The 25732-nt window shown below is 34.9% G+C and overlaps 1 protein-coding gene across 1 annotated transcript in view; it reads right to left on the bottom strand.

The window, feature by feature from the left end:
- Window positions 1-25518, bottom strand: part of LOC137408050 (fibrocystin-L-like) — a 40049-nt gene extending 14531 nt beyond the window's left edge. The window contains exons 1-19 of the mRNA XM_068094439.1: window positions 25443-25518; window positions 22211-22284; window positions 19258-19438; window positions 18365-18439; window positions 17954-18092; window positions 17147-17258; window positions 16258-16409; window positions 15177-15224; window positions 13537-13724; window positions 12251-12451; window positions 10908-10993; window positions 10195-10325; window positions 9235-9295; window positions 7752-7859; window positions 6682-6766; window positions 5952-6131; window positions 2449-2847; window positions 1883-2026; window positions 36-202 (exon numbers count right to left, since the gene is read on the bottom strand). Coding sequence (XP_067950540.1) covers window positions 36-202; window positions 1883-2026; window positions 2449-2847; window positions 5952-6131; window positions 6682-6766; window positions 7752-7859; window positions 9235-9295; window positions 10195-10325; window positions 10908-10993; window positions 12251-12451; window positions 13537-13724; window positions 15177-15224; window positions 16258-16409; window positions 17147-17258; window positions 17954-18092; window positions 18365-18439; window positions 19258-19438; window positions 22211-22284; window positions 25443-25518 — 2607 coding nt within the window. The remainder of the gene's footprint in view (window positions 1-35; window positions 203-1882; window positions 2027-2448; window positions 2848-5951; window positions 6132-6681; window positions 6767-7751; window positions 7860-9234; window positions 9296-10194; window positions 10326-10907; window positions 10994-12250; window positions 12452-13536; window positions 13725-15176; window positions 15225-16257; window positions 16410-17146; window positions 17259-17953; window positions 18093-18364; window positions 18440-19257; window positions 19439-22210; window positions 22285-25442) is intronic.
- Window positions 25519-25732: the final 214 nt, after the last annotated feature.

The raw sequence follows: 25732 nt of genomic DNA, 5'->3' as shown, positions 1-25732 counted from the left end.
GAGTTCTTTTTGAATCGAATTCATCAAAGACTAACTTGATCTTTGTTGGGATTCATAGCGATGAGATCTTCGGAGAGAAGGTCAGAGCCGTCATGATCAAGGTGAAGCCTCCACTGGCTCAAAGAAGCTTTACCATCAACTGTTGTAGATATGGTAACCTCGACTCCGCCAGAACGCTTTCGCGTCAGTGCTGGCCAATTTCCTGTAAGCAAATATGTCTCAATGAGCTCTAAAACCAATCCCGCTAAATCTCTTACAATAACAATGTTTGAAAACCTGCAATGATGTTTGGAGCTGTGATTTCAGATTTTTTTTATATTGTAGCTGTTCAACCTATGCGTGGGAACATGTAATATTTAAAACAAATGTTACATAATATATAATATAATATACATTGTATTATATATTATGTAGTATTTGTTTCAAATATTACATGTTTATATATGTAAATTTATGTTTATATATTATATATTTATATAATATATTATTATATATTACGTAATATATAATACAATGTATAATATACATTATATTATATATTATGTTTTATTATGTTTTATTATGCAGGTTTTCAAACATTATTATTGTTTATATACAATACAATTTGTTGAATGTACAATATATGATATAATATAATATACATTATATTATATCATATATCATATATTATATATTTTATTGTATATTATATTATATATTATAATGTATTTTATTACCAATTATATTATATCATATATTATATATTATATACTATATTACATTACATTACATATTATATTATATTTTAGATTATATTGAAATAAATCCGAGTTAGCAAAAATGAAAGTTTCAGATTTATAGACTTCGTATCCAGAACAAAAGTATGGAGCCCGAATATACTGAGAAAACCTGATAAGTGGGCTCCTTTGCGAGTGAGAGAGCTCGCACCTCTTAGCTTTCACCGCTTAACCATGCCAAATAAAAAAATTTGTTGTGTTCTGCAGTGGGCTCAAACCCTACTCTTGACACTTTGCGCTATCTCACAAAAATCTTAATCGGCTTAGATCTTGATATTTGATAGCCGGGTTCTAAACAAGGAGTAAACTAAAAAAAAACAACATAGCCAAGGTTGTGAGAGTTCCATGGGCAAGCCTCTTAATGCATTACATACCATCCAGTCAGCTAGTGGCTCCCACAATGCAGTTCGATTGTCCACTGATAATCTGTCTTAAGTCTCCGTATTCTGCACTAGCTGTATGCATGTGGGCTCATTGTTTTTTGTTTACAAAATACCAATTGATTTTGCTGTATAAAAATTGATCACTATACTATTTCTATTTTTAGAATAAAACACACTAATCATTTTAATACTCTTTAATTTTACACAAAAAATGAAGAACCGAGGAAGGGAATACAAGTAAATGCAGTAATACATGCCTTGGTCTAGCCTTTTCTGTTATTGCAGAATTTATGAGAAAATCAGTGTGATATTTAAATATATTACCTTCTCTCACTAAGTATATAGTTGTATCGTACAAAATAATGTGAAAATGTATCAAGGTTATTTATATCACTTACAATGGGAAAATAATTTCAGAAATTGAACAAGTAGAACAACCATTCGTAGCTGGTTTCAATCTAAGAAACATGCTCTAAACTTGCATACAGGATAAGTTAATTAACGACCTTTTTACAGCAAAAATGTAGCTGAACTAATTAGACAGCAAGCAGATACCAGTAACTATATAAACTTTAAAGTACATCCGTAAAACGTCAATACATCTTACAATGTGTGATACAAAACCTTATTGTAGAGCTCAATGTAGCACGCTTTACTCGAAGAGATCAGAGTTGCTACTAAAATGATGTAAACATGTGCGTGTCATTTGCAGAAGCCACCTACCTAGCTCAGAGTTGAAGGTTACTGTAAAGGTGCGCCCATTGGTGATCTCAGTGGATGTGACCTGCACTCTCTCCGGTGAAATAGTCGGCAGGTCATTCAAGGCATTCTGAAGGTCAGTCGCAGAAGTATCGACATCCAAGATATCTACAACATATATTTATAACCATGGTACAGTGCTTACGTAAAGAAGCGAGCTGGCAAGTTATTAGTCATTTGAGTGTGAAATGCTGCACTTCCAAAAACTCTACTAAAGTTACAAACATCTAAACGCGTCTGAAAATGTTTAAAAAGTATTTAAAAATGTCTACATGTGTCAACAAGTTTTTAAAGGTGTTTGAAGTGTCCAGGATGTATAAAGATACCTGAGTGTATTTACAAGTGTATAAATTGCCTACAAATGTTTGAATTTGTGTATAGATAAAGGTACCCACAGGTGCCTAAAGGTACCGACAAGTGTCTACAGGTGTTTTACGTTGTACAGAGGTGTCTAAACATGCCTAAGAGTGTCTACAGGTGACTAAAAACGACGATAAGTTTTGAACATATACACAGATGTATAAAGGTACCTACAGGTATCTGAAGATGTTCACTAAAGGTACCTACAGGTATCTGAAGATGTTCACTGAAGGTGGCTACAGGTATCTGAAGATGTTCACTAAAGGCGGCTACAGGTATCTGAAGATGTTCACTAAAGGCGGCTACAGGTATCTGAAGATGTTCACTAAAGGCGGCTACAGGTATCTGAAGATGTTCACTAAAGGCGGCTACAGGTATCTGAAGATGTTCACTAAAGGCGGCTACAGGTATCTGAAGATGTTCACTAAAGGCGGCTACAGGTATCTGAAGATGTTCACTAAAGGCGGCTACAGGTATCTGAAGATGTTCACTAAAGGCGGCTACAGGTATCTGAAGATGTTCACTAAAGGTGGCTACAGGTATCTGAAGATGTTCACTAAAGGCGGCTACTAGAGGTGGAACGAGACAGGTTTTTTAAGCTCGAGACGAGACTCGAGACACTGTCTTGTAAGAATTCGAGACTCGAGACACGAGACAGTAAAATAATGAGCATTTGGTGATGATTTCACTACACAAGTACTAGCTACTTGGTATGTATAAAATTAATAAAACTCTTTTTAAATTGAATTTTCACCTGGTGTAAACGATTTAAATACAACATTTTAATAGTGATATGCATGTAGTTTTTGTAAACAAAAGTGACACAAACAGCTCTAAAATACCGAAGTTATATATTCTAAGAAGTTTGAGCTTGATTGATCATAATTAGTATAAACATATTGCTTTGTACATGTATATTTTTACCATCTATTGAATAGTTCTTACTTTTTAATGTAATGTGTAATGAAACCACGCCGTCGCTCTACAAAGAAATACTGCAACTAAAAGAACACACGATAACACTTTCATTCTTATCGTTTCATTAATGTTAAGTTTTGTTTGTGTATTAGCTGTAGTATGTGAATTATATTTAAATTGTACTCATGAAATTATATTAATTACTGTATACATGCACATGTATATTCTTATATTGAGCTAACAAAACGTCATTGTTAACCGAACACGGACTATGGTCGACACGGCCTTTCGTTTGTTTCTCTGTGTCCGGGCAAGTTTTACCCGCGATTGGTAGTATATACGTAAAAGAGGCCCGAATTTTATGAAGGGCAGTTGGTGTTTAGACACGATACGATAAAATACAGACATCTTACCCGCAAAAGTCTAATTTATTAAATTGGATTATCCGAAGAATAATTAGATACGACCCGGTATCTGTTTTAAGGACATAGAACCGAACTAAAAAATAACAGGGCCGTTGTCCGGACTACATGATTAGACTCAGGGGCCAACATAATCAGTAGCAACAGGTAGTAACGGACCGGGTATAACTTTAAAGGCAGTTGCCCGCGATCCATTACAACATATGGAGTTGTTGCTACCGCAAGAAGCCATGTTTTAACAACCGTGCGCAGGCGCTTTAGTTCTATTTCCTGTCTCGAGTTTGGCAATAGTTAAGTCGAGACGAGACCGATACGAGACGAGACAGGTCGAAACTCGAGACGTCTCGTGTCTCGTTCCACCTCTAGCGGCTACAGGTTATATCATCAGAGATTGTCGCATTTTATTCAATTCTCATGTTTTATGTTTGTAAACAAATACAAAAATATAGTATTTTTTTAAACAGGAGAAACACATATAACAAAAATAACAAAAAACCACAGGGCTTACAAAACTAAAAAAAGCTTTCCATTTCCAATGTTTCTGTTAAATTAACTGGTGCTAATTAGACAATTTTATATGTCAACACCAAACTACTGTGAGCTTTATAGTCTGTCAAACCATATCATTGTTTTGTAAAACTGCTGAAATAAAGAGATAAACGAAAATACGTTTTTATTTGAACAACCTACTCTAAGGCCGGTCTGTATTCAAAAGAATTTTCGACAAGAAAACATTTGCTTATCAGGGTTACCATGAAAATAGGCCACAGCAACTCCAAGATACTTTTTAAGCTAAAAAAAAGTTTGTACACAAAATACCAGTTTTCAAAACAATATATTGTTAATAAAGGTTGAGAAACAGTTAAAAATTAATTAATCATAGATTTTAACATATTTAATTAGCTATATAGAAGGATTTCACTAAATTAGCACATAGCTCTAAGTATCTACAAGAGAGTAAATTAAAGATCTATCTGTTGTCTGAGAAATAATAACAGTTGTAGTTCAAACCTGCATTCATATAATTCAAGTTATTATCAATGAATATATCGTAAATCTTAAGGTATAAGCTGAACTTGTGAACTTAAAATTTTATTCAAAAGTTTGGGGCGCGAGTTATGCGAGCAGTCTAATAATTATATCTGTAACACAGTCTAAAAATCATGTCTGTGAACTTCTCACTACTTTTCGGGTTAAAGGGACCTTTTAAAGTGCACAAATGCTAAAAATAGTTTATTCAACAATAAGACGCTAGGAAATATTCAGTGTTTGTACTGGCATAATGAGACCAACAGTAGTAGTCACTGTCACGCAACATCTCCAGCACTTGATTCTGATTGTTGGGAAACTATTATTTGATGCACAAGCAGGAAACATGGTACTTTCCAGGTTGTGAGCGTCCCATTCAAAACTTTAAACATAAACACGGCGACCTATTTTGTCCCTCTTGCTGAGATGTTTTACAAAAATATTAATTTGCTCACTACTGTAATTTGGTACTTGTTTACTGTACAGTAGTTTGCTAAAAGCGTAATGCAACCCCTTCCCTTCACCCCCCCTCTCCCGCATAGGTGAGAGCATACATTGGTCGATAGCTACTTCATCAGCCAATGCATGCGTGTGAGACGACAGATGGAGATAGTTGCCTTGACGAATGACTCGAATGGCCAGATTAATTTTAGTGTGTTAAATGAACTGAAAACCTGGAAAAAAGGTGGGCACGGCTTATTCAAACTGCGCACCTGCAATTCCATTAACAACCTGCGAAGTTTGGGCGCGGCCTATTATACATGTACAGTATATACAGTATATATGTATATACTAGCTGTGCTACCCAGCGTTGCCCAGGTATTAAAAATCAGCTTATAAGCAATGAAAGATAATGAGAGTTGCCTGCAACTTGCAATTAGCCTGGCACAACGGACAATTTGAGTAAGCTTACTAATAAGAGCTACATCATGACGTTACGCGATGACTCTGTGCCATGACTGAAAGCTGTAACTTATTTGCTCCCATATAGCGACATCTACTAAGCTCATGTGGTTTAGTTAGTAAGGTGCCGGATTGGTGAACGGGAGTTATCGAGATCAAATCTTCTGCGATACTAAATCTTTATTTCACAATATCATATTATTAATACCTATAGCTGGACATATAAATGATGACAAACTTTCAGAAATATGGTTAGAAGGTAGATATATATCCCTTATGTATCTCTAGTTGCAACATGATGAACTACATGCATTTATTCTCACAGATGTTTGAAGGTTAAAACTAAATTTTTTACGTTCAGTTATAACCTTCATTTGTTTCATTAGAAAAACAGTTCTCACCAGTGTAGACGCCATTCATTGCAAGCTGCCAGTTGCCTTCAGTGTTTGTGGAGGTCATTGTCACCACTTGAACCTCCTTAGTTGCGGTCCTTGAGCTAAAGCCATTTAGCGTCATCGTAATATCCTCTGTGTCTTCTGTACTACTGAGTGTGATAGTCTGAACTTCGGGCTCAACCTTACCTACGCAACCAAAATTATTTGCTTTACCACGTCAATTACTTATCATTATCATTTTGTTTCTTTACTCATTGAATGGAACAGAAAACCTATAATGCTATACTAAAAGTAAAAAAAGAATAATGCTACACTGAGAGTAGGAAAAGAATAATGCTAGATCGAAAGTAAAAAAAGAATAATGCTAGACTGAGAGTAGGAAAAGAATAATGCTAGACTGAGAGTAAAAAAAGAATAATGCTATGCTATGATCAGTAGAGACTTCGCAAATTTTAGGGTATATTTTCAAAAACTTTCATCTGACCATTTTGGAGCTAACACCAACATAATCGGAAAACAAAGTAAGTGAAAAACGGCAAATTTGAACAGATTTGATAATATCACGCATTGTGTAATTTAGATTTATCTGCACGATGTATACTTTTGAGCATGTAACTCTTTGATGCATTTAGTGCAAGGAGGAAAAGTGTGGAAGTAGATTAGACACTGGTTGGTGTTCTGTGAAAGCGTAACATGCAAATAGATATGAAAAAATAACATGACAAATAGCAAATACCATCAATTTTCTGAACAAGATTTGGCTGGAAGTACTTGGCTCCAAGGTACATGTAGGCATGGGAGGAGCCCTCGCTTGTTAGTGCCTAAAACATGCAAGCTATTTTATCTTTGTTATAATAGACAGACAAACACTCTAATGACTTATGCTTCTGTACAGATCCCTTGAGTTGACTTGTATGTTAGATGTTACAATTCAGTAAATTGGATGTATCTACAGCAATTATCTTATCTACCTCTCTATTTGTATGTCTGTTTACCTAACTTTTCATTTGTCTATCTATAGTTGCATATCTTCTGTATGTCTATCTATAGAAATCTAAGTCAGCCAGTCCATCTGTAATCAGTAAGTCTATCACTTATCGTTGTGATCTATCAGTCGGTTGGGCTGTGAGTCAGTCTGTGTATAGCTTGGTCTCCGTGTGGATCAGTTCCTTCATGGCTTCGACTGCCAAGTCAGTCTATGTGTTAACCTGTCAGGTGGTAGTCTGTCTGTGCATTGGTTTGTCTGTGAATCAGTCAGTCTGTCAGCCAGTCTGTCCATAGACAAATTTGTTCTTTGATCGGGGTCTCTGAATTAATCTGTCAAAGTGCTGGGCTGTTTAAAAATCGGTCAATCTGTCCATAGATAGGTTTGCCTGTAGGTTGGTATGTCTGTAGGTTAGTCTGTCCGTGAGTCAAGCTATCTATGAGTCAGTTTGTTAATAGTTCAGACTACCTATAGGTCAGTCTCTCCGTTGAGTGATCTGGTTGTGTCAATGAGCTCCTGCGGCTGTCTGCCTGTGCATTAGCGCGTTTTTGTGTCGGTCTGTCTGGTCATAAGTTTGCCTGACTATCGTTATCTGTCTATTTGTATATTAATATATGTATATTTGCATGTTCCTATGCCCATCTGCAAATGGTTTTACTGAAACATCTTCCACTCAGTATTTGTTCATCCGATCCTTTATTCTCTGCTTTCTTATTTAGATACTGATCTAACATAAGACCTTGACCTAAAGTATCAAATTACCTTCTCTTACTGATCTGATTAGTCTATAAAGATTTTACCAACAAGGAAGAACCACACACCTCAAGATAAAGAGGCTCTCCAGCAGTCAGGCTCATTCTCCCACTAGCTTGTTCTGGATATCGGTAGTACGAACTCGAGGTGTGGCTGGTGATATTTATTATAGAAGTCTGCAATTAATGGCAGTAATACGTGATCGCTAGAAGCTTATTTGCTCCTTAAAATGAAGTGGAAGCCATCATCTTAGTAAATCAAGATTTGGCTGATTACCAAGTTTCAATAGCATCTAGTATATCAAAACACACAATTAGTCTGCAAGACTAATGAGTTTTTGTTAATAATAGTTTCATGTACAGAGTACAATCATCAGACAATAACTCATGCTAAAATGACTACCCTATTTCCAACGTTAGGGCTCACATTCAAAACTGCATCAATAAAAGATTAAAATTAAAATCTGGATGGTACAAGCCTGTAGCTTACGTATGGGATAGAGAGCTTATAGAAGTTACTATCCAAAAACAAAGTTATATAGAAAGTGTTTATGTAATACTGTCAGCTAAAAGAAATTTCCTATCATGTCGTTTATTCAGACTACTCTTTTCAGGGTGCATAATAATGTAATATTTTTCTAGCAGGCACAAGTTGCACAGATCTGTGCAACTAACCATATATATATATATATTTATATATATTTGAAAAAATATTAAGAAGAAGGTGAACTTTTAGTAATTGCGCTACAAATGAAAAGCTTTACCGAATGGTAAAGCTTTCGGTAAAGCTTTTCATTTTAGTACAACCACATCTGAAGAGTGCATCGCACGAAACGAATTTGTAGCGCAATTACTAAAGGTTTACTTTCTTCTTAATATTTTTTTCAAATATTTCATACTCCACTAATTATCTTTTAGGTTTTTAGTGTAGAGTTCTCTTTTTATATGCTTTTGCACCTGATTTTAGTTACTTTATATATATATATATATACATGTATATATATATTATATATATAAGTATATATATATATTATATATATAATATATATAGGCTTCCTATATATATAAATATTATATATATGTATATATATAATATATATATAGTATGGTATAAAATATAAAGAGCTTGGTAATGTATATAACAATATATACTATAATGTAATCATTACATATATATAATATATATATTACCCCATTTTTACCTGTCTTTCACACTTTTTGTAAGAGTGCTCATGTATATATATTATATATATACATTATATATACATTCTTCAGATTGCGCTAGCATATACAGTATATATATATATATATATATATATATATATATATATATATATATATATATATATATATATACACATATATATACAATGTGTATATATAATGCATATATATACTGTATATAATAGTGCAGCCTGAAGATTATGTATATTGTTTATATATCTACAATATATATATAAATAAGCACTCTTACAAAGAATTTAAAAGACAATTAAAATTTTTAAGATATTATGTTGCCAACAGAAGTCTGTTAAACTCAGCTTATACTTACGAGGTTATCAGCTGCTGACCCTGCGAATATCATCGCCCAATCATCAACCTTAGCATAGAACCTGAAATGATCACAATCGACTCAACAAGTTTGAACCAAAAAAAGGTTTGTTGTGCCTATACACAAGAAGAGACCACATCTGTGGGGTCTTGCAGCAGAGCGATACTCAGTAATCTAATAGCATTTTCATTGTGACAATGTTAAAAGATCTGACAAACACTTTCTGCTATGTTTAGATTCTAAAAAAGAAGACACGTTTCTTGGAAAGTATGACTGGTTAATAGTTAATTCAAAATTATGGAGTTACAATTTGTAGTTTAATTTAACTAAATGGTAGTTTAGGGGTTCATTTTGTAGGAGCTCCAGTAAAAAATTATGCAGGGTAAATAGATTTGTTAAAACTACAGGCTGTAAAAACACAAAAATTCAAAAATTGCAATTTTTACCTTTTGCGCCAGAGCCACACAGTGAACAGCTGAGAACCTTTATTTATAACCAGCGTCAATGATACACTTTCTATATAAGCGAGTATTCACTAAAATCTATTCTAGTAAAACTAGCAGCGCTAAAGAGACCGTATGATACCCACAAACAATCTATTTACATAGATTTGAACACTAAAAGATAAGAGTAAGAAGAGCAAAGCGAGAAAAAGAGAAAAGAGGTAAAGTGAGGTAAATAACTTTGCCACTAAATACTACAATAACCCAAAAGAATAGATGTTGGGCGGTAATAGGTCGTGATGTGTCCAGTGTATCAAAAATGCATCATGATTATGAAATGCAAAAGGCTTTCAGGTATACAGAAATTTTAGTTACAAAAGTAAGCGTTGGCTATAAAAACTTTTAAAAATGCGCCCATGAGTGACTATGTACATTTTATCTATGATACTTTTGAGACTGTAAAACAACTGTGTTATAAACATTACACCTATAGAGGTTAGCTGGGAAATCAACTTACTGATATTCTCCACTCAGTCGAGGTACAAAATAGCCTATGGACCTAACTGCATACAGGTCAGTTCCAATGGGTATCTGGCATTCTTTGTTGTAGGCTTCACACCAATATGCGGAATGAGTCCAAAAAAATATCTACAATACAACATAAAATATGTTCTAGGCAATACAAGAGTGACATTTACTCTAAACAGTAAATAGTTTTTATATAGCTGGTCAACTGAAATATATCAAGATAATTACACTCTAAGCCCTCTACAAACAAACATTAATACTAGGTTTCCATATAGTGATAGTGTAGTGACACCTGGATGTGCCAGGGCGGAAGCTCTACACTGGGCTGGCAAGTAGAGCACGTTTCCATAGAGTGCTATAGTAGAGCAATGGCTGGACGACGCATATGTCAAGGAACATGTTTGCGTATGAAGTAACAGGAAGGCAAGGCTTGTGCGCAAACACAAGTGCACTGATGTTGGTCGCTAAGATCACTTTCATAGCATAAAGATGGCGCATCGCACGAGTGTTTTACTTTTAAACAGTGACACTGAATCATGACAGAAGGAAAGTGACACAACTGTTACCATGATGGTATTGCAGCGCAATATGATGGTGTGTCACTACATATCAACGTATGGAAACATAGAGAATCTGTATAAACAGGTTCGAATTCCTTCATAAGTATCATCAAAGTTAAAAGAAAAGAAAGGCAAGGATTACCCCATCATCTCGGTCTCTGAGAGAAGTGAGTGTGTTCCAATTAGGTGTAGAAGTATTGAAAAAGTAATGGCTCATACCACGGTTCCCTACAAAATACCGTAAAATGAGTATTTGTCCACTATACTTGCAATGTCTGACAAAGCGATTGAGCATATTTCGATGACAGATGTCAAGTAAATCTTGTGCACCATACTTTCAGTTAACTGCTACCTTCAATGCCTGACAAAGCAATTAGCATATTACAATGACAAGGTATCAAGTAATGTCAACTAATATTGGTATGTCAAGCGTCAAATGATATTGGATTTCTTTAAACAGTGAGCACTTTGAAATTGCTGCCTTGTATCAACCAAAACCTAGGTAAACGCAAGCTATTCTCGTCATTGACCTAATTTTTGATCAACAAATCAATAATGGTGTCATTTGTATCCGCCCTTCATGTTTACTTATCACTCACTTTTATAAACATCTTATTTAGCTAATCAAGTCAAGCCATGCTAATATTTGATTTCTTTTCATGCAAGAGATCAATGGCAGGCATGCCAAGTCAATGAGTCTGAAGACAATAGAGTGAAAGTGGATAATAACTAGCAAGACGATCTTGCATAGTTCTTTGATTTGGAACGGATGAAAACGCTCTTTTCATTTTAACTAAACAAATTTCCAACAATGAAGTTTGTAATTATCTATAAATATAAAAAGGAAATATCATTTAACAAACAAAATGAGAACTTTGAGCAGTTTTTATGTGAAAGTCATAAAGCTGAATAAAAAAACTTTGAGAAGAACTGGCAACTATTAAAGTGAGCAAGTAATCGGTGAAAAAAACAAGTTTTGGTAAAGAACTGACTTAAAAGTTTACCAGACTGCAAAATGTTAACAAGGAAAAAGTATGGAAAATAATATAGCATAACTACAAAAGTGGTGTACTTACTACTAAGTCTAATTTACATGGTGTCAATGTAACCTTCATGAACAAATGTGTGCTTGAATAGTCAGCGAAGACAACAATTCAAACTATGAAATTTTTAAATGTATCATAATACTGACATAATAATATAATAATGTGTCATAACAATAGCAATGTGCCCTCACAATGTTGATGCTTCGTTTTCCTATTTATCATACGATCGCAAACTGCTACAGGCTCAAATAACTGTGTTAAATTACTAATGCCAGACAACAAAACGAAATAAGACCATTTTGTAATGTTTTTGCTAGGTTCTATCCACTGTAATTTTTCATGTATAGACATCATTACTAAGCAAACACTTCCTGTAGTAGTTGGTAAAGTTTAAGAATTGTCTATTTGTGACTATATGAAGGTTGCGTAACAGAATTACCGACGTATGTGTCTTTGCTATTGGCAGGTTGTGGCGGGGTTCGACAGGTAATTTCTGTTGGTGTAAGCGTCTCAACTACACATTCATCATCTCCAACCTTGACATTAGGAGCTGACTTTGATTCATCAAAAAACCTTCCGGTGATAGTCAGTAGCTGACCTCCATAGATGCTGCCAGTTTGGGCTGAGATGGAGTCAATCGCTAAATTCAAACAGCAAAGGATTATCAGGTCATCAAAAGAGACTGAACGTTTTGCCATATTAAAAGAAACGAATGAATATTGTTAATAAAAGCCTAAAAAATAGTTTATTATTCTGAGTTTAACAAAATCAACTCAGAGACTCTTCTCTGGGTTGTTCCTTTGAATTTCAAATGCTGTCGAGGTTCGGTTGATGAGTCAAAAGCACGCTGACTCAAGCAAAACATTTTTGCTTTAAAAGTGCCACCAGTTCAGATGGCTAATTATGGACTTAAAATTACGGCAAAATCTAATTTTATTTAAATCTAATTTTATGTGGAACATCTAAAACTAGCTGCTCTTTCAAACTCTAAATATTTCATAAGAGAAAATCGCTATCCGTAAAGTAGCCACCCTTAATTTTAGCTTTTGTTATCTTTGGTTATTTAAGATAAGGAGAAGAAACTTTTAGCTACTTTGATAATATGAGTGTGACTCGCTTCTACAAATCACCTTCAACTTAATAGATAGTACTAAGCCTTGCCCTACCAGACATTTCAAACTTATACAGTATTTATAGCCTTAAAAATAGATAAAGTTAATACACAAAGACATCCTCAGCCATCAAGGATAACAAGAAGCCAACAAATCAGTTAGGAACAGCCTCATTTCATTCTCGTTAGCTAAAACTATATTCCCATCACCTGAAACTATATTCCCATCAATTGAAACTATATTCCCACCAGCTAAAATTATATTCCCATCAACTAAACCTATATTCCCATCAATTAAAACTATATTTCCATCAACTAAAACTATATTCCCATCAACTAAACCTATATTCCCATCAATTAAAACTATATTCCCATCAACTAAAACTATATTCCCATCACAATGAAGATCTGTGTGATTTGGCAAATGACAAAAAATTAATCAGTATGATCTTCAGCTTGCTTCATTTGTCACAAAAATAAGCAAGGCAAGTTTTCAAGATTTGATGACACTGTATTAAAATAGATTTAACAGCTTCTCAAGCAGCCCTGCTGACAAGTGCCAATTGACTAGGATGACAAGAGTTGACAGGTTGGTGGCTAAAGATTGTACAAACCTGCATAGCTTTGGTACATGTGCACCTTGCCAGTTCCAGAGAGATGATATGCTGCAGCCTTTACATATGTCCTCCCGTATGGAGCGTCGATAATGACTGATACATTACCACTAAAAGCTGCTCCAAGGTCAGCTTTGCATTTGATATAGCCCATGTTTGAATTTGAGCTAGTTAGCTCCGATCCATAGCTGAAATATTATAGCATTCAAACAGTGAGGGAAACAGCAGGGGAGACAACTGAAATATAAACGTGATAAAATTACTGGCAACCTTTAAAATACTATTAAATAATAAATAATGTTGTAAAAATACTTTTAAAATTTTTCAAACTAAATTGAGATATATAAACATTGATTGGATGAGCATCTGCTTGATATGAGCTAGTAGAAATATTTTTGCCTCTCAAACAACATAACACATGTTTATGCGCAAACAAAACAAAAAAGTCAAATCAAAATATTTATTAATATTAGGTAAATGTGAATTTAGAGATCGTTAAGCTAACTATGATGTCATCAGTATTTGTGTGTGATATCTTTATGTCACCTGTATCTGCGTGTGATATCTTAAAAATTTTTTGCCACATCAGTACTTTGCTTAGCTGAAGTTGAATGAGTGTATTACAAATAGGCAAATAATTTATGTGTCATTATGCAAAAAGTTCAGTAGTCATGTGCAAGCACACACCATTTAGCTGTTTTACGAATGTTCCATGAAAGGTTTTGAGTTTCAATACTTTTGAATAAATAATCAATTACAGGACAACAAACATTTTAAAATCGGCACATTGACTGTTCCTTTTTATAGCTATAATAAAATTGAACCATGTAACTGTTTTCTTCTCGAAATCAGTCGATTATAATTGATTTTACCAGCCTATTTTTGAAGCACTTTTGCTGCAAGAGTAGGCAACTCCTATTTTTGTCACCATAGAAACAAGAAATGATATGAAAAATAAAAGCAATTATGGTTTAGATGTTCAAGCTGCAAATTTATGTGTAAACTATTGATGAAGGATTTTAAGAAGCTAAAATAGCTAAAAATCTATCTCAGCACAACTTAATGTTGAGCAAATTTTTAGTAACCTATCAGTAAAAGTGAAAGCATGAAGTCTTTAGTTGCAAACAGACAAACAGACTAGAGACGCGTAATGCTGCAACTTGAACACAATAGCTGATATCAACTATAGAAATGATAACAATTAGTGACATCAGATCGCACAAATTAATTTTTCTTTTGAGCGTTTTAATCGTGATCATGTTTTGTTGATGTTAATCTATAAACATCCTGGTAATCAGATCACCTCAAACATAGAAAACAATTGCAAATTATAGAAAAATACTGATACTTTCCGATAAAATCTACTAAAATTTCTTGTAAGTTTGCCTTTAACAAAAATGAGTACTTAACAGTCTAGTCTATGTGTTGTGAGAGGTCAGCAGGTGTAATAAGTAACTGCCCAATTATTTCTAAATAGTGGCAACATATAGCAAGGTGGGTGCTCGGCGCAGGTGATAGAGTGTTGGACTACCAAGCTGAAAGTTCCAAGTTCAAATCCTGTAGTATGCAATCTTTTTTTTAACATCTAAGCGTGGCTGCATAAAAATTCTAGTACAGATTGAGGAATACTTGAAACTTACAAATCATCTCCATCCTTGAGGGCACACGGCTTGCCATTCACATAGACTCTGCAAACACAATGTCAAGGTAAGATTACTCTTAATTTTAACCATCTTTTAATTTCACCGCCGCTTGTAAACGGACAAGCAAGGTGAAATGTAAACAAATTGTAAATAACTGTAGACATTTAATTTCTCTTTTTCTCATGTTCCAAGCTTTGATCAGAACACGTGCTCCGTGAACTGAATTAGGAAACTTCCACAAGGCCTTTTCAGAAGCAGTGGTTGAATTCTGAATAAAGACCAACCGTTAGTTATATAAGCATTCTCACGTCACCCGACCAGTCAAACTATTGCTTTGTTGATGGTTTCCTAAGATACAACATAACAGTGTATTGTCAGGGGATATCAAAACAGCCTATCGTATTAGCTTATAACTAACTATTCATTGTGTTTGGCTAAGGAACTCCAAGCTGAACAATTCTATTGCCGAACAAAGCGTGCATGCTAAAATAAACAAGCACTCAATATACCGGTTAAAATGTCGGTCGGTCGCAAAAAGCAAGTGCAGCTGTTTAAAAACAGCTCGAATGTCCAGGTATACGTATGTGAGCACAACTAAGTAGAACTAGCGAAACCATCTCACGATAGCCCAACACATGTGAATAAACCCACGCAATAACTTCATTCTTAGAATCTAAGCAATACTGGAGGACTGATAATATTATAAAATTCCAAAATAGATCTGTTGTTTTATATTGTGTAATCGCTAACATAAAAAACGTTTGAAAGATGAAACGGAAAAATCGTCTACTTTCCATCTTCACATGATAATAACGATAATAAGTAACCATAATAGTTATGGTGTATATACTGCTAGATGTACTCCTTGTTATTTCATACTAATATCTTATGAAAATAGCTAAACACAAACTTCATCAGAAATAAATGCTTCATCGGTCTTTTTATTCGAATATGTTCCGCTTCTACAATTTAGATAACAAACCGAATCGCTACCAGATCTGCATATTGATAAGTGTTTAACTACTACTAATGATACCAACTACTACATATGGTAGTTACTATAACTTATATTACTAACCTGAGTATTTTCTCAGTGTTGCCATTACTAGCCGTAGCCACCTCAGGCCCATAGAGGTCAGTAAAGAACCGCCCATGGATAGTTATAATTTCATCAGCCAAGCCAGCTCGAGGCTCTACGTAGTCGATGTATGGAGACCACCAATCGGCTGGCTGCAATGCCATAATGTTTACATACATCATGCTGTTACATCTATACAAATACGTTTGCAGACGGCACTCATATCATGACCTTGATCTTTTTTGCAATGCTTCTACTTTCGACAAGTTGATACATGAGTGAATGAATTTGATCAATATTCCAGCTTTTGAGATGTAGTACCGACCAGTTGTTTTACTGACAGGTCTGATGCTATGAGAATTACATTAATAAGATAAAGATTTATATTATAAATATTCTAGCAATGTTTGAGTAAGAAAAGAGAGCTCTTATTGGTCGAGTTGGTAAACGAGGTCAAGTTGGTAAACGAGGTCGAGTTGGTATAGCGAAACAATGCGGTTGGTTGATGGAATCACAGCGACTCGTCAAGGCCATTCCTTGAAAACCTGAAAACTACTGGTTGGGTTTAACCAAAAGAGGCCACTGGTGGTGACAGAAAATAAATCGAACAATAGGTCGCTCTCTACAACTGAGCATGTCTCCAGTAGTTGAGATTCCCTTGCCATTGGACTCAGAGATGTCCGGGTAAAATAAAGCTATTATTTGTATAAAATTGCTATTACAGGCACACACAGCCTCTGTTTGCAGTAAACTAAACAGACATTGTACTCTATCTTCGAGGTGATAGATTTCTGGTTTATCCAACTTTGCAACAATGGTAAGATTTAACAAACCTCCAGATTCTAGGAAAAGGTAAAATATAAAACAGGCTAATATTAAGGCAGCATACCCGAATAGAACATGTCCATGAGTCAGGATATCCATTGCAAATGCCCGCATCTGGTGTCTCAACGCCATCTACAGAGAGTCGTACCTTCCACTGCGCATCGTACATCCCCTTTCTGCAAGAACAATTCTAATTATCTCTGTTCACAATAGAAATGTTCAGCAAGTATCCAGGGTCATACTGTATCATATATGCGCTATATCCTTTAAAAAACCCACTGAAAGCTGAGAGTACTTTAGCACAGAAAACTACATATAAATTTGTACAAAATATCAAGATCTGGCTCATCACAAATGGAAGTATTTTAAAATTAAAAAGGCGAAACTTCAGGTTGTCAGGAACTAATAATAGTCAAGTTTGCTATTATTAGAGTAGTTCATGTATACAAAACTCATCAGATGTTTGTTAGGGGAAACTTTACATTCAGAAAGTTTATTTTTTCATGGTTTAAATTATCAGTTTACATAAATATTTTATAAACAATGTACTAATGATCAAACCTAGTTATTCCAAAAAATGAAACTCGGTTAATAGCATATTGAAACAGATATAATCAGGAACTTCAATCAATAAAGAGGATAACTCTTATTGTCTGGACTATGATTGACTGATATGACTCCTAAGCCCTAATAGATACCAAGCGTAATGTGCAATGTTCTAAACCACAGGCTACATTGACCTAAGCATATAGATATCTCATGTAAACAGTTAAACAGACAAAGCCATATGTTTCCAATATTCTTTACATCTCTATATAACAGTGGAGAGATAACTTCAAATGCGCTTTTTATATTTTGTATAGAAGCTTACGGAGTGTAGCACTGGATCATCTCTTCATTTGAGCCGTCTGGAAAGACCGCACACTCTACAGATGTCAGATCATTCACGAACCAGACCTTGTTACCAACATGGGAATCTCCACCAAAGTTGAACTGATTGTCAGCAAAGCCTATAAATGTGCAACAAAATGTCAAATTACACATATGAGAGGGGAATTAGCCAGCAAAGAACAGCCTAGTTCCATTTGCTCAGCTTGTCAGTTCTAGTGTTTAATCTAAAGGACCAAAGGCTACTATTAAAACGACCCGACCATTGAAACCTATCCAAAACATGTATAGTTAATCATACTTTTTGTATATTTCCAATGTTCATTTGTAAAGTGCAGGAAGCTTTTACAAAAATTCAATTCAAGGTAGAATAAAATTGAAAAGTTAGACTTACCTACACCATAGAGAGTGATCCTGACCTCCCCGCCTAAACCGACATGTCTTGGTTCCACAGAAGACACCCGACCAACTAAAAAATACAATTTGCTAGTATGAAACCTCACAAATTAATCAAATACATATATATGATCGGTTTTTCATCCAGTAGAGTTTGGCTCATCTTTTCATCCTAACAACCCACAGTTTCCAAATTATAAAAAAATAAATATAACTAATGGACAACCTATACAGTCAATAGAAGATGTGAACACATTTAAAACATCCAATGACAGATTAATTTAAAGAATATGCCACCAATAATACCCTAGCACTCACAAATCCTATGAGTACATATTAAATGAGCCACAAAGATTGATATAGTAAAAGATCGGAAAAATGTAGCCATCGACCATCATTAAACCAACAAATATCCACAGAAATTAATCCGACATAATTAGATCAACATAATTTAAAATATCAGTCCTGTCCAAACAGCTTATAAGTTTTCACTAAAATTTCATGCAGCAAAATTATCCCTGCGAAAAAGTCAACTCGGAAAAGTCGACACATTTTTGTGAAAAAGTAGTCTTAACAGCACAAGGCAATAAGCGTATGAGCTATTTAGTGTTATTACTGACATTGGCATACTGTTGACCTTGACACACTGTAGGTGAGACTGCTACATTTATTACTTGCACGTTCATCAACACGCAAAATGAGACGTCTCAAGTTGAATTAAAAAATATTAGTTTTGTGAAAGGTCATTGGATTGACTGACAATCGAAACTCTCTATTAGACCAAAATTGATCTTTTAGAAGAATGATCAAATATTGGTTAAAAACGCTGACTAACTGTTTGATTCTCAAAGGATTGAAAATTAGCTTTTAGTGTCTAGCAAAGGCGCTTACAGCAATGGTCTATTTTGCAGTACTCCCACCGAACTTCAGGGTCTGTTGTGTAACACCACGGGCCATCGCTAGAAGAATCTGGATTCCTGCAATAGTTCTCCGCTGCTGATCTAGAGTTTTCTGGAAACCTGCCATCGGAGTGGAGAGTAATATCATGGGGAGCGTTGTCCGTGTCCCATCTCTACAATAGTTGTTAGAGCACTGAGCATGCATCAAAACAGTATTGATTAAGTTATTGAGTTATTGAGTATCAATCATGAGATTCCTTTGCTGCGAACCTATAAGATGAGACAATAATTTATAACAAGTGAATGGAGTGAGTTATTGTCCATCATCAGCCAGCAGGGTTTAGGCTATCATCTGTCACTAGCCAATAAAATGAAAGCATATTCTACCAGTAACCAATTGAATTAGATTAATTCTGCGGTAAGCCAATGAAATTAGAACACAACTCATGATTAACCAATTGATGGAACTATGCCTAGTCATCAGTCAACCTGGTGAGGCTATTATTTATTATTGTTCTTTGGCAGGAGAGTAGCCACAAGCCACTGCATCAATAGCTGACTAAATTTAATAATTTTGCTGCAAGCCAATGGAAAGAGACAGCAATTCGTAATTAGCCAACGAATGGAATCGTCTTTTGGGCTAGCTTGGTTAGGTTATCTTGCATCCTTAACTATTGATCCAAAAGTATAATCCAAAAGAATCCAATTATATTCGACCTATTTTGTCATGAGACAAATGATATGAGAACGTAAATTTTAACTAGCCTTATACACGTAGATAAAGTCTTACACATCATCACCTTAAGGAAAGAGACTACTAGCCAACGTTAGCCAATAGGATGAGATTAATAATTTATCACTAGCCAATGACTGGAAAACATAATTCATCAGTAATGAGTGAAATGAGACTCAATTGCCATTAGGCAATACAATAGGTCTAAAGGTCTTCGTTAGCTGTTCAGAGGTTACAGAACTATGCAAATAAGTAATTCACCAATTTTTCATGGGCCAAAAAGCATGTAACAGTATACTGTCATTTACCACAAGTGACAGAAAATGGTAAATATACTCAAATGTTGTCTAAAAACTACCAATAGAAAACTACATTTCAAATGGTAGCCACTGAGAAAACTACAATTTGAACAGCAGCTAACAAAAAAAGACATTTCAAGCAGTAATAAATATTGAAAACTCAATTTAGAACAGTAGCCAAAAAGAAAATCACATTTAGAAGAGTAGCCAATAAGAAAACTACATTTAGAACAGTAGCCAGTAAGAAAACTACATGTTAAATGGTAGCCAATAGGAGCTCAAACATAAGGCTATAGGATTTGGTTATGGCCTGACAGCAGCCAGTAAGATAAGGCTAGGATTTAGTAGCAGTCTACCAAACAGGCTGCATTTTAACAGTAGCCAATAAGAAAGCTACGTTTCAAACAGTAGCTAATAAGAGTTGGATATAACAACAACATAGCCAATAGAAATTAGCTATAACCAAACAGCAGCCAATAGGAGTTGGCTATAACCAAACAGTGGTCTGTAAGATAAGATTATGACTTAACAGCAGCCAATAAAGCATACTATTATAATCCAACTAGCCAATGACTAGCTATTAGACAAATAACAACTAAAGATCAGGCCTCTTCATGACCATCTGGCATACCAGAGAAACATTTAGCAGCATCTTTTGAGTAAATCTACTGGAGAGTACAATGTCAGCTATTGCATCCTTTATCACAAACTAAAATTAAAGTTTTAAAACCAGCTAAAACAAATAAATCTTTGTCATACACCGAACTATATGATAAACAAAAAAAAACGAATATAAAATAAAATGCTGCTGAATATTGACCCTAGCCGTAATTAAAAAGCCATTCAGCCAACTTGCTATCCATTGTCTAGTGATCGCGCCAGCTGATAGCTGAGCGAGAAACGCTGACCAAAGGTTCTAAACAAATGTTTAGTTTGTCTTTTGTTTAGGTAAGATTTGAAACCACATCAAATAACAGTCAGGATATATAGATGAACACCTTCAGCTATTCTCAACTAAGTGTAATCTAGACTATGTAAATGGCAAATAGAAACTTTCATTAATACTAAAACTAAAAGAAACGGAGAAATATTTGCTGGCAAATTTAATGTACATAACAGCATTGAGAAGGAGATCAGTTTCAAAACATGAATACTGGATCTACCGAGCGAAGTCAACTTGCCAAAGGGCACCTAATGTTATTAGGGCTGACAACTCCCGACCATGGATTTATTAAACAAATACAGACTGACAAATATCTGGATGATACTGTTAATGATTTGCAAATCCCAGTGTGACAAAAGCAAACAACTTTGAGTAATGGTGTGAAGAAATCTATACAATGTAATTTTTTTGTTTAGTTTTAGAACTGAATTTAGTTCAAAAACTAGAATAGCTATAACCAACATCTACATGATTCTTCCTACTTATAAGCTTATTTATATGTAGTCAAACCAAATAGCAGTAGTGTCATTGTTCGAGAGGGCATCACAAAAAACTCTGCCCAGTCTCCCCAAGGCATACAGAGTCTTCAAACCCTAATCATAATTGGCCTAATTTCAGAATAACATCTTAATGGTCAATATCTGGGCAATCTAAAGAATGTCCCGGAAGGTTAAGCAAATTAGAAAATTGTGCAATGTAAAAGTTATTCTAGCACCGAAGAGCTTCTACCTCACTACAGGTGTAACCTCACATGACCTTGATTAAGTAATCAATTGTGGTGCAAGTTAAGTGCTGACCAATCAGATGTGGTGCTTGTTAGGTGTTAACTAATCAATTGTGGGGCAAATTAGTGTTAACCAATCAATTGTGGTGCAAGTTAAGTGTTGACCAATCAAAAGTGGGAAACGTTAGGTGTTAAATAATCAAATTTGGTTCAATTTATTAAATACATGGCTGAGACTTCTCATACCTGACAGGTTCTGCCATTCTTTGTCTCAGAAATGGTTCCAGCATACTCTGTACCCTTCCAAGTAGACCTACATTCTAAAAGAAAAACCAGATTCATCTACCAAATGTGATTGAGTCTACCATTTTACCAGTAATATAATAATCTACTGTCTATGCACCACAATTGCTATAAACACAGACTTCCTGTGATTCAGTTGAGAATAAGAAATATTAATAGTTTTGTTTATTCCTTATTACTTGAAAATAAACTTACAACATATTTTATCAGAAGGTTTTGGCAATTTTCTAGTATGTGTGACGGTTTTTGATGTTTAAGGTGATCTGACTGCCAGGATGTGCCAAGAATAAAATCGACAAAACTTGATCACGCCCAACTTAATCACGCCCAGTATCAACAACGACAACCCAGTATCAACAACGACAACCCAGTATCAACAACGACAACTTCAGTTGAACAAAAGCTTTACACAAAAGCTCTAAGTAAAGATGGAATGTAAACAAAAGAAATAAATCCTGTTAACACATAAGTGTACTAGCTTGTTTTAAGAGCTATAGAAATCAATAGTTGTTTCCCTAGAGTATGACTTGATCACTGCCAGAATCCACGGGTCACTTTTAAAATTGGGACAGATTCTCAAACAGCTGAGGTGATGAGGTAGAAACACACCACGCACCTTGATAGCATCAAAGTTAAATTGTCGGCACAAACAAAAAACTATTATTCCTATGCATTATTATTATCATTATTATTATAATTATTATTGTTATTATTACTATTATTATTATTCTCATGCATTGCATCCCTCAGTTAAGCAATGAGCTGGCACTGCCATGCAACAAAAACACTTCAAAAAATTGACCAAACCAGTTTTCAAAAAATCACAGAAGTGTTTCCTATGATATCATTTATTCAAAGACAAAATATTGCCATTGGTGAATTAGTCAAATTAGCCAATGGTAACTATATTACTTGCCACTGTTTATAAGCTGTTTTTATTACCGTGCAGCGCAGGGTATTCACCTAGAATTCAAATAATGCCTGGATGATTATAATTAGCAACGCTTGTGTAGTTTACTATTGTTAGCTGTTAGCTATCTAGGACAGTTACTATCTAACTGAAGATTCCACAGGTTCATCACCTCTTGCCTGGTGCCGTCCACTGTCATTATTTCTAAACTGTTTGGTGAAAAGTCAGACAGACAGGTTTACTGACCAGAACAATAGCTCTGAAAACTGGGAGGTTTATTCATCTTTAGAACTTTAAATTTTAATCAGCTTATTGATAGCAAACTTGACAATAAACATTTGTCAACTTACAATCAGTAACTTTAAACTGCCAGCACACAATTCCTTTTCAAATTAAAGGCTAAGTTATAGCGCATCGGTGTTCAATCAAAAGCCTACGAATATATATTTCTCTTCAGAATATACATATATTTATATATATCTACATATATATAGACATATATACAAAGACATATATCTATATATGTATCTTTGTCTTATATATGTTTAATAATAGAACCAGTTTTGAATACAAAGATAGAATAACCCAATACTTGAGCTTGATTGTTGAGATTTTGATTAGAATAATAAAGGTGTTAAACAATTTCAGAGTTGAGTGTAGTTAAAACCTGTAAAACTGATTTGATTGCTGAACAAACCTTTTGAGAGAGCTCCTCACCTACGCTGATGAATTAAACATGAACTTTAAACTTAACGCATAAACGAAAGGCAAAAATCAATTTCTTCTTTATTTTATCCTCCTCTCGCGAGGACCAGAATATATCGATTTGATCAACACTGCAGATAGTGTCCCTCGATTGTTAGGCAAACAGTTTGTGTGGAAACAAAAACTATCATTATAAATCTAATTCCAAAGACTAAATCCCACGGCAACTGATTATAAACCATAAGTTGTGGTATCTAGATGTCCCTGAACACATACTAGACTATTTTAATTTTAAAGGCAACCTCAAAGGCACCCAGTGATCCTTACATGATAGCTATTTTGCATACATGTTTGATGAGTTTGCCTGTAATACATATATTCCATAAACATATGGTTAGCTTACAAGCTTAGATGTTTTATAAAACTATCATGAGAGAACAGCAAAATACAAATCTGTCACACTTGCTGCCATTTTTACGTCAGGTAGTTTAAAAAGGGAGCATTCTTTCAAGCTTTGAGCCTTGAACTTTCTCTAACTGGACAAAAACTAATGTATTTTGAACATTGCACCATTATGTTGAAAATACGGTGTCACACACCAGCATTGTCATAGTATGAAGTTGGTCCAAACAATGCAGTAAAATATCCATGACTTATAAATAATAACTAATAATCTTTAACGGAAACCGAAAGACAGAGAAATTACAGTTTCAAATGAGTAATTTTGCGTTTCATTGCGCAAAAAAAACAGAGCTTTTTTATAAAAGAAAATTAATACAGCTGAAGTGGCCGCAATTCACCAAATTTAAATTTTGAGTTTGAATCAATCGCTGTCAAAAGTAAGTCTGTGCTGCCGGCATCCAAACTTCTTCACGGCCCATGCAATTAGTTATGTCATAGGTAAGCAAGCAGCAGAGGAAATATTATTATTACGTTATGTTGCAAGCTCAGTAACTTAGCTTGGGTATTTATCGAACTCTCACACGAATTGTTAATAGTCAGACACTTCTGTGAACAAGTCATCTTTTAAGGATTTTCCCTGGTGTATCACATGAGCATTTGTGTTTGGAAGCTATTACTAACACCACCAATAGTCCTTGTGTAACTCCACAACCAATCTACTGATCAAGTCAGCGCCAGAGCCATAGCACCACTACTGTTTGTTTATACATCACTTAATGAGATTTGGCACAGAAGCAATTGTAGTTATATACCCTTCCTAACACTACCAATGATTCTTGTGTAACTTACACCACTAATCTACTGATAGTATGTCAGCGCTGTAACCATTGAAAGCAGCTGTTCTCAAGCAAACATTCCTATAAGGGACAACTAGCACATCGATACACCAACTCAACAGCTGTTGATTAGCAACTGGCAGCAGCCAACTCAACAGCTGTTGATTAGCAACTGGCAGCAGCCAACTCAACAGCTGTTGATTAGCAACTGGCAGCAGCCAACTTAACAGCTGTTGATTAGCAACTGGCAGCAGCTAATAAATCTCTTAACTAGAGTTTAAACTAACTTTAATTTAAGTACGACTTCCTAGTTTAAACTTACTTGTATGATCGTATTCGACGTCCGCAAAAACTCCGACGGTCCCAACGAGAAGCAAAAAAATCTTCAGCTTTGCCATGCTGAGCTTCGCTGTCGCGTCAGCAGAATAGAGCTCCGCCACTTGTGCCTCACTAATATTGCTTTAGAATTCTTAGCTCCGCCCCTCTGAAAATAATCCATACAACTACACAAAGCAATTGAAATTTAATCAAATGCCTTAAGACAAGCGAAAAATCATCAACGATTAACATAATTACGTTAGTATTGTGTCGTTAGGTCATAAAGTAGGCCTA

The sequence above is a fragment of the Watersipora subatra genome, chromosome 11 (assembly GCF_963576615.1).
Source record: "Watersipora subatra chromosome 11, tzWatSuba1.1, whole genome shotgun sequence".
NCBI classification, from domain to species: domain Eukaryota; kingdom Metazoa; phylum Bryozoa; class Gymnolaemata; order Cheilostomatida; family Watersiporidae; genus Watersipora; species Watersipora subatra.
Note: the sequence above shows the minus strand (reverse complement) of the source record. Positions and strands in the feature narration are given on the sequence as shown.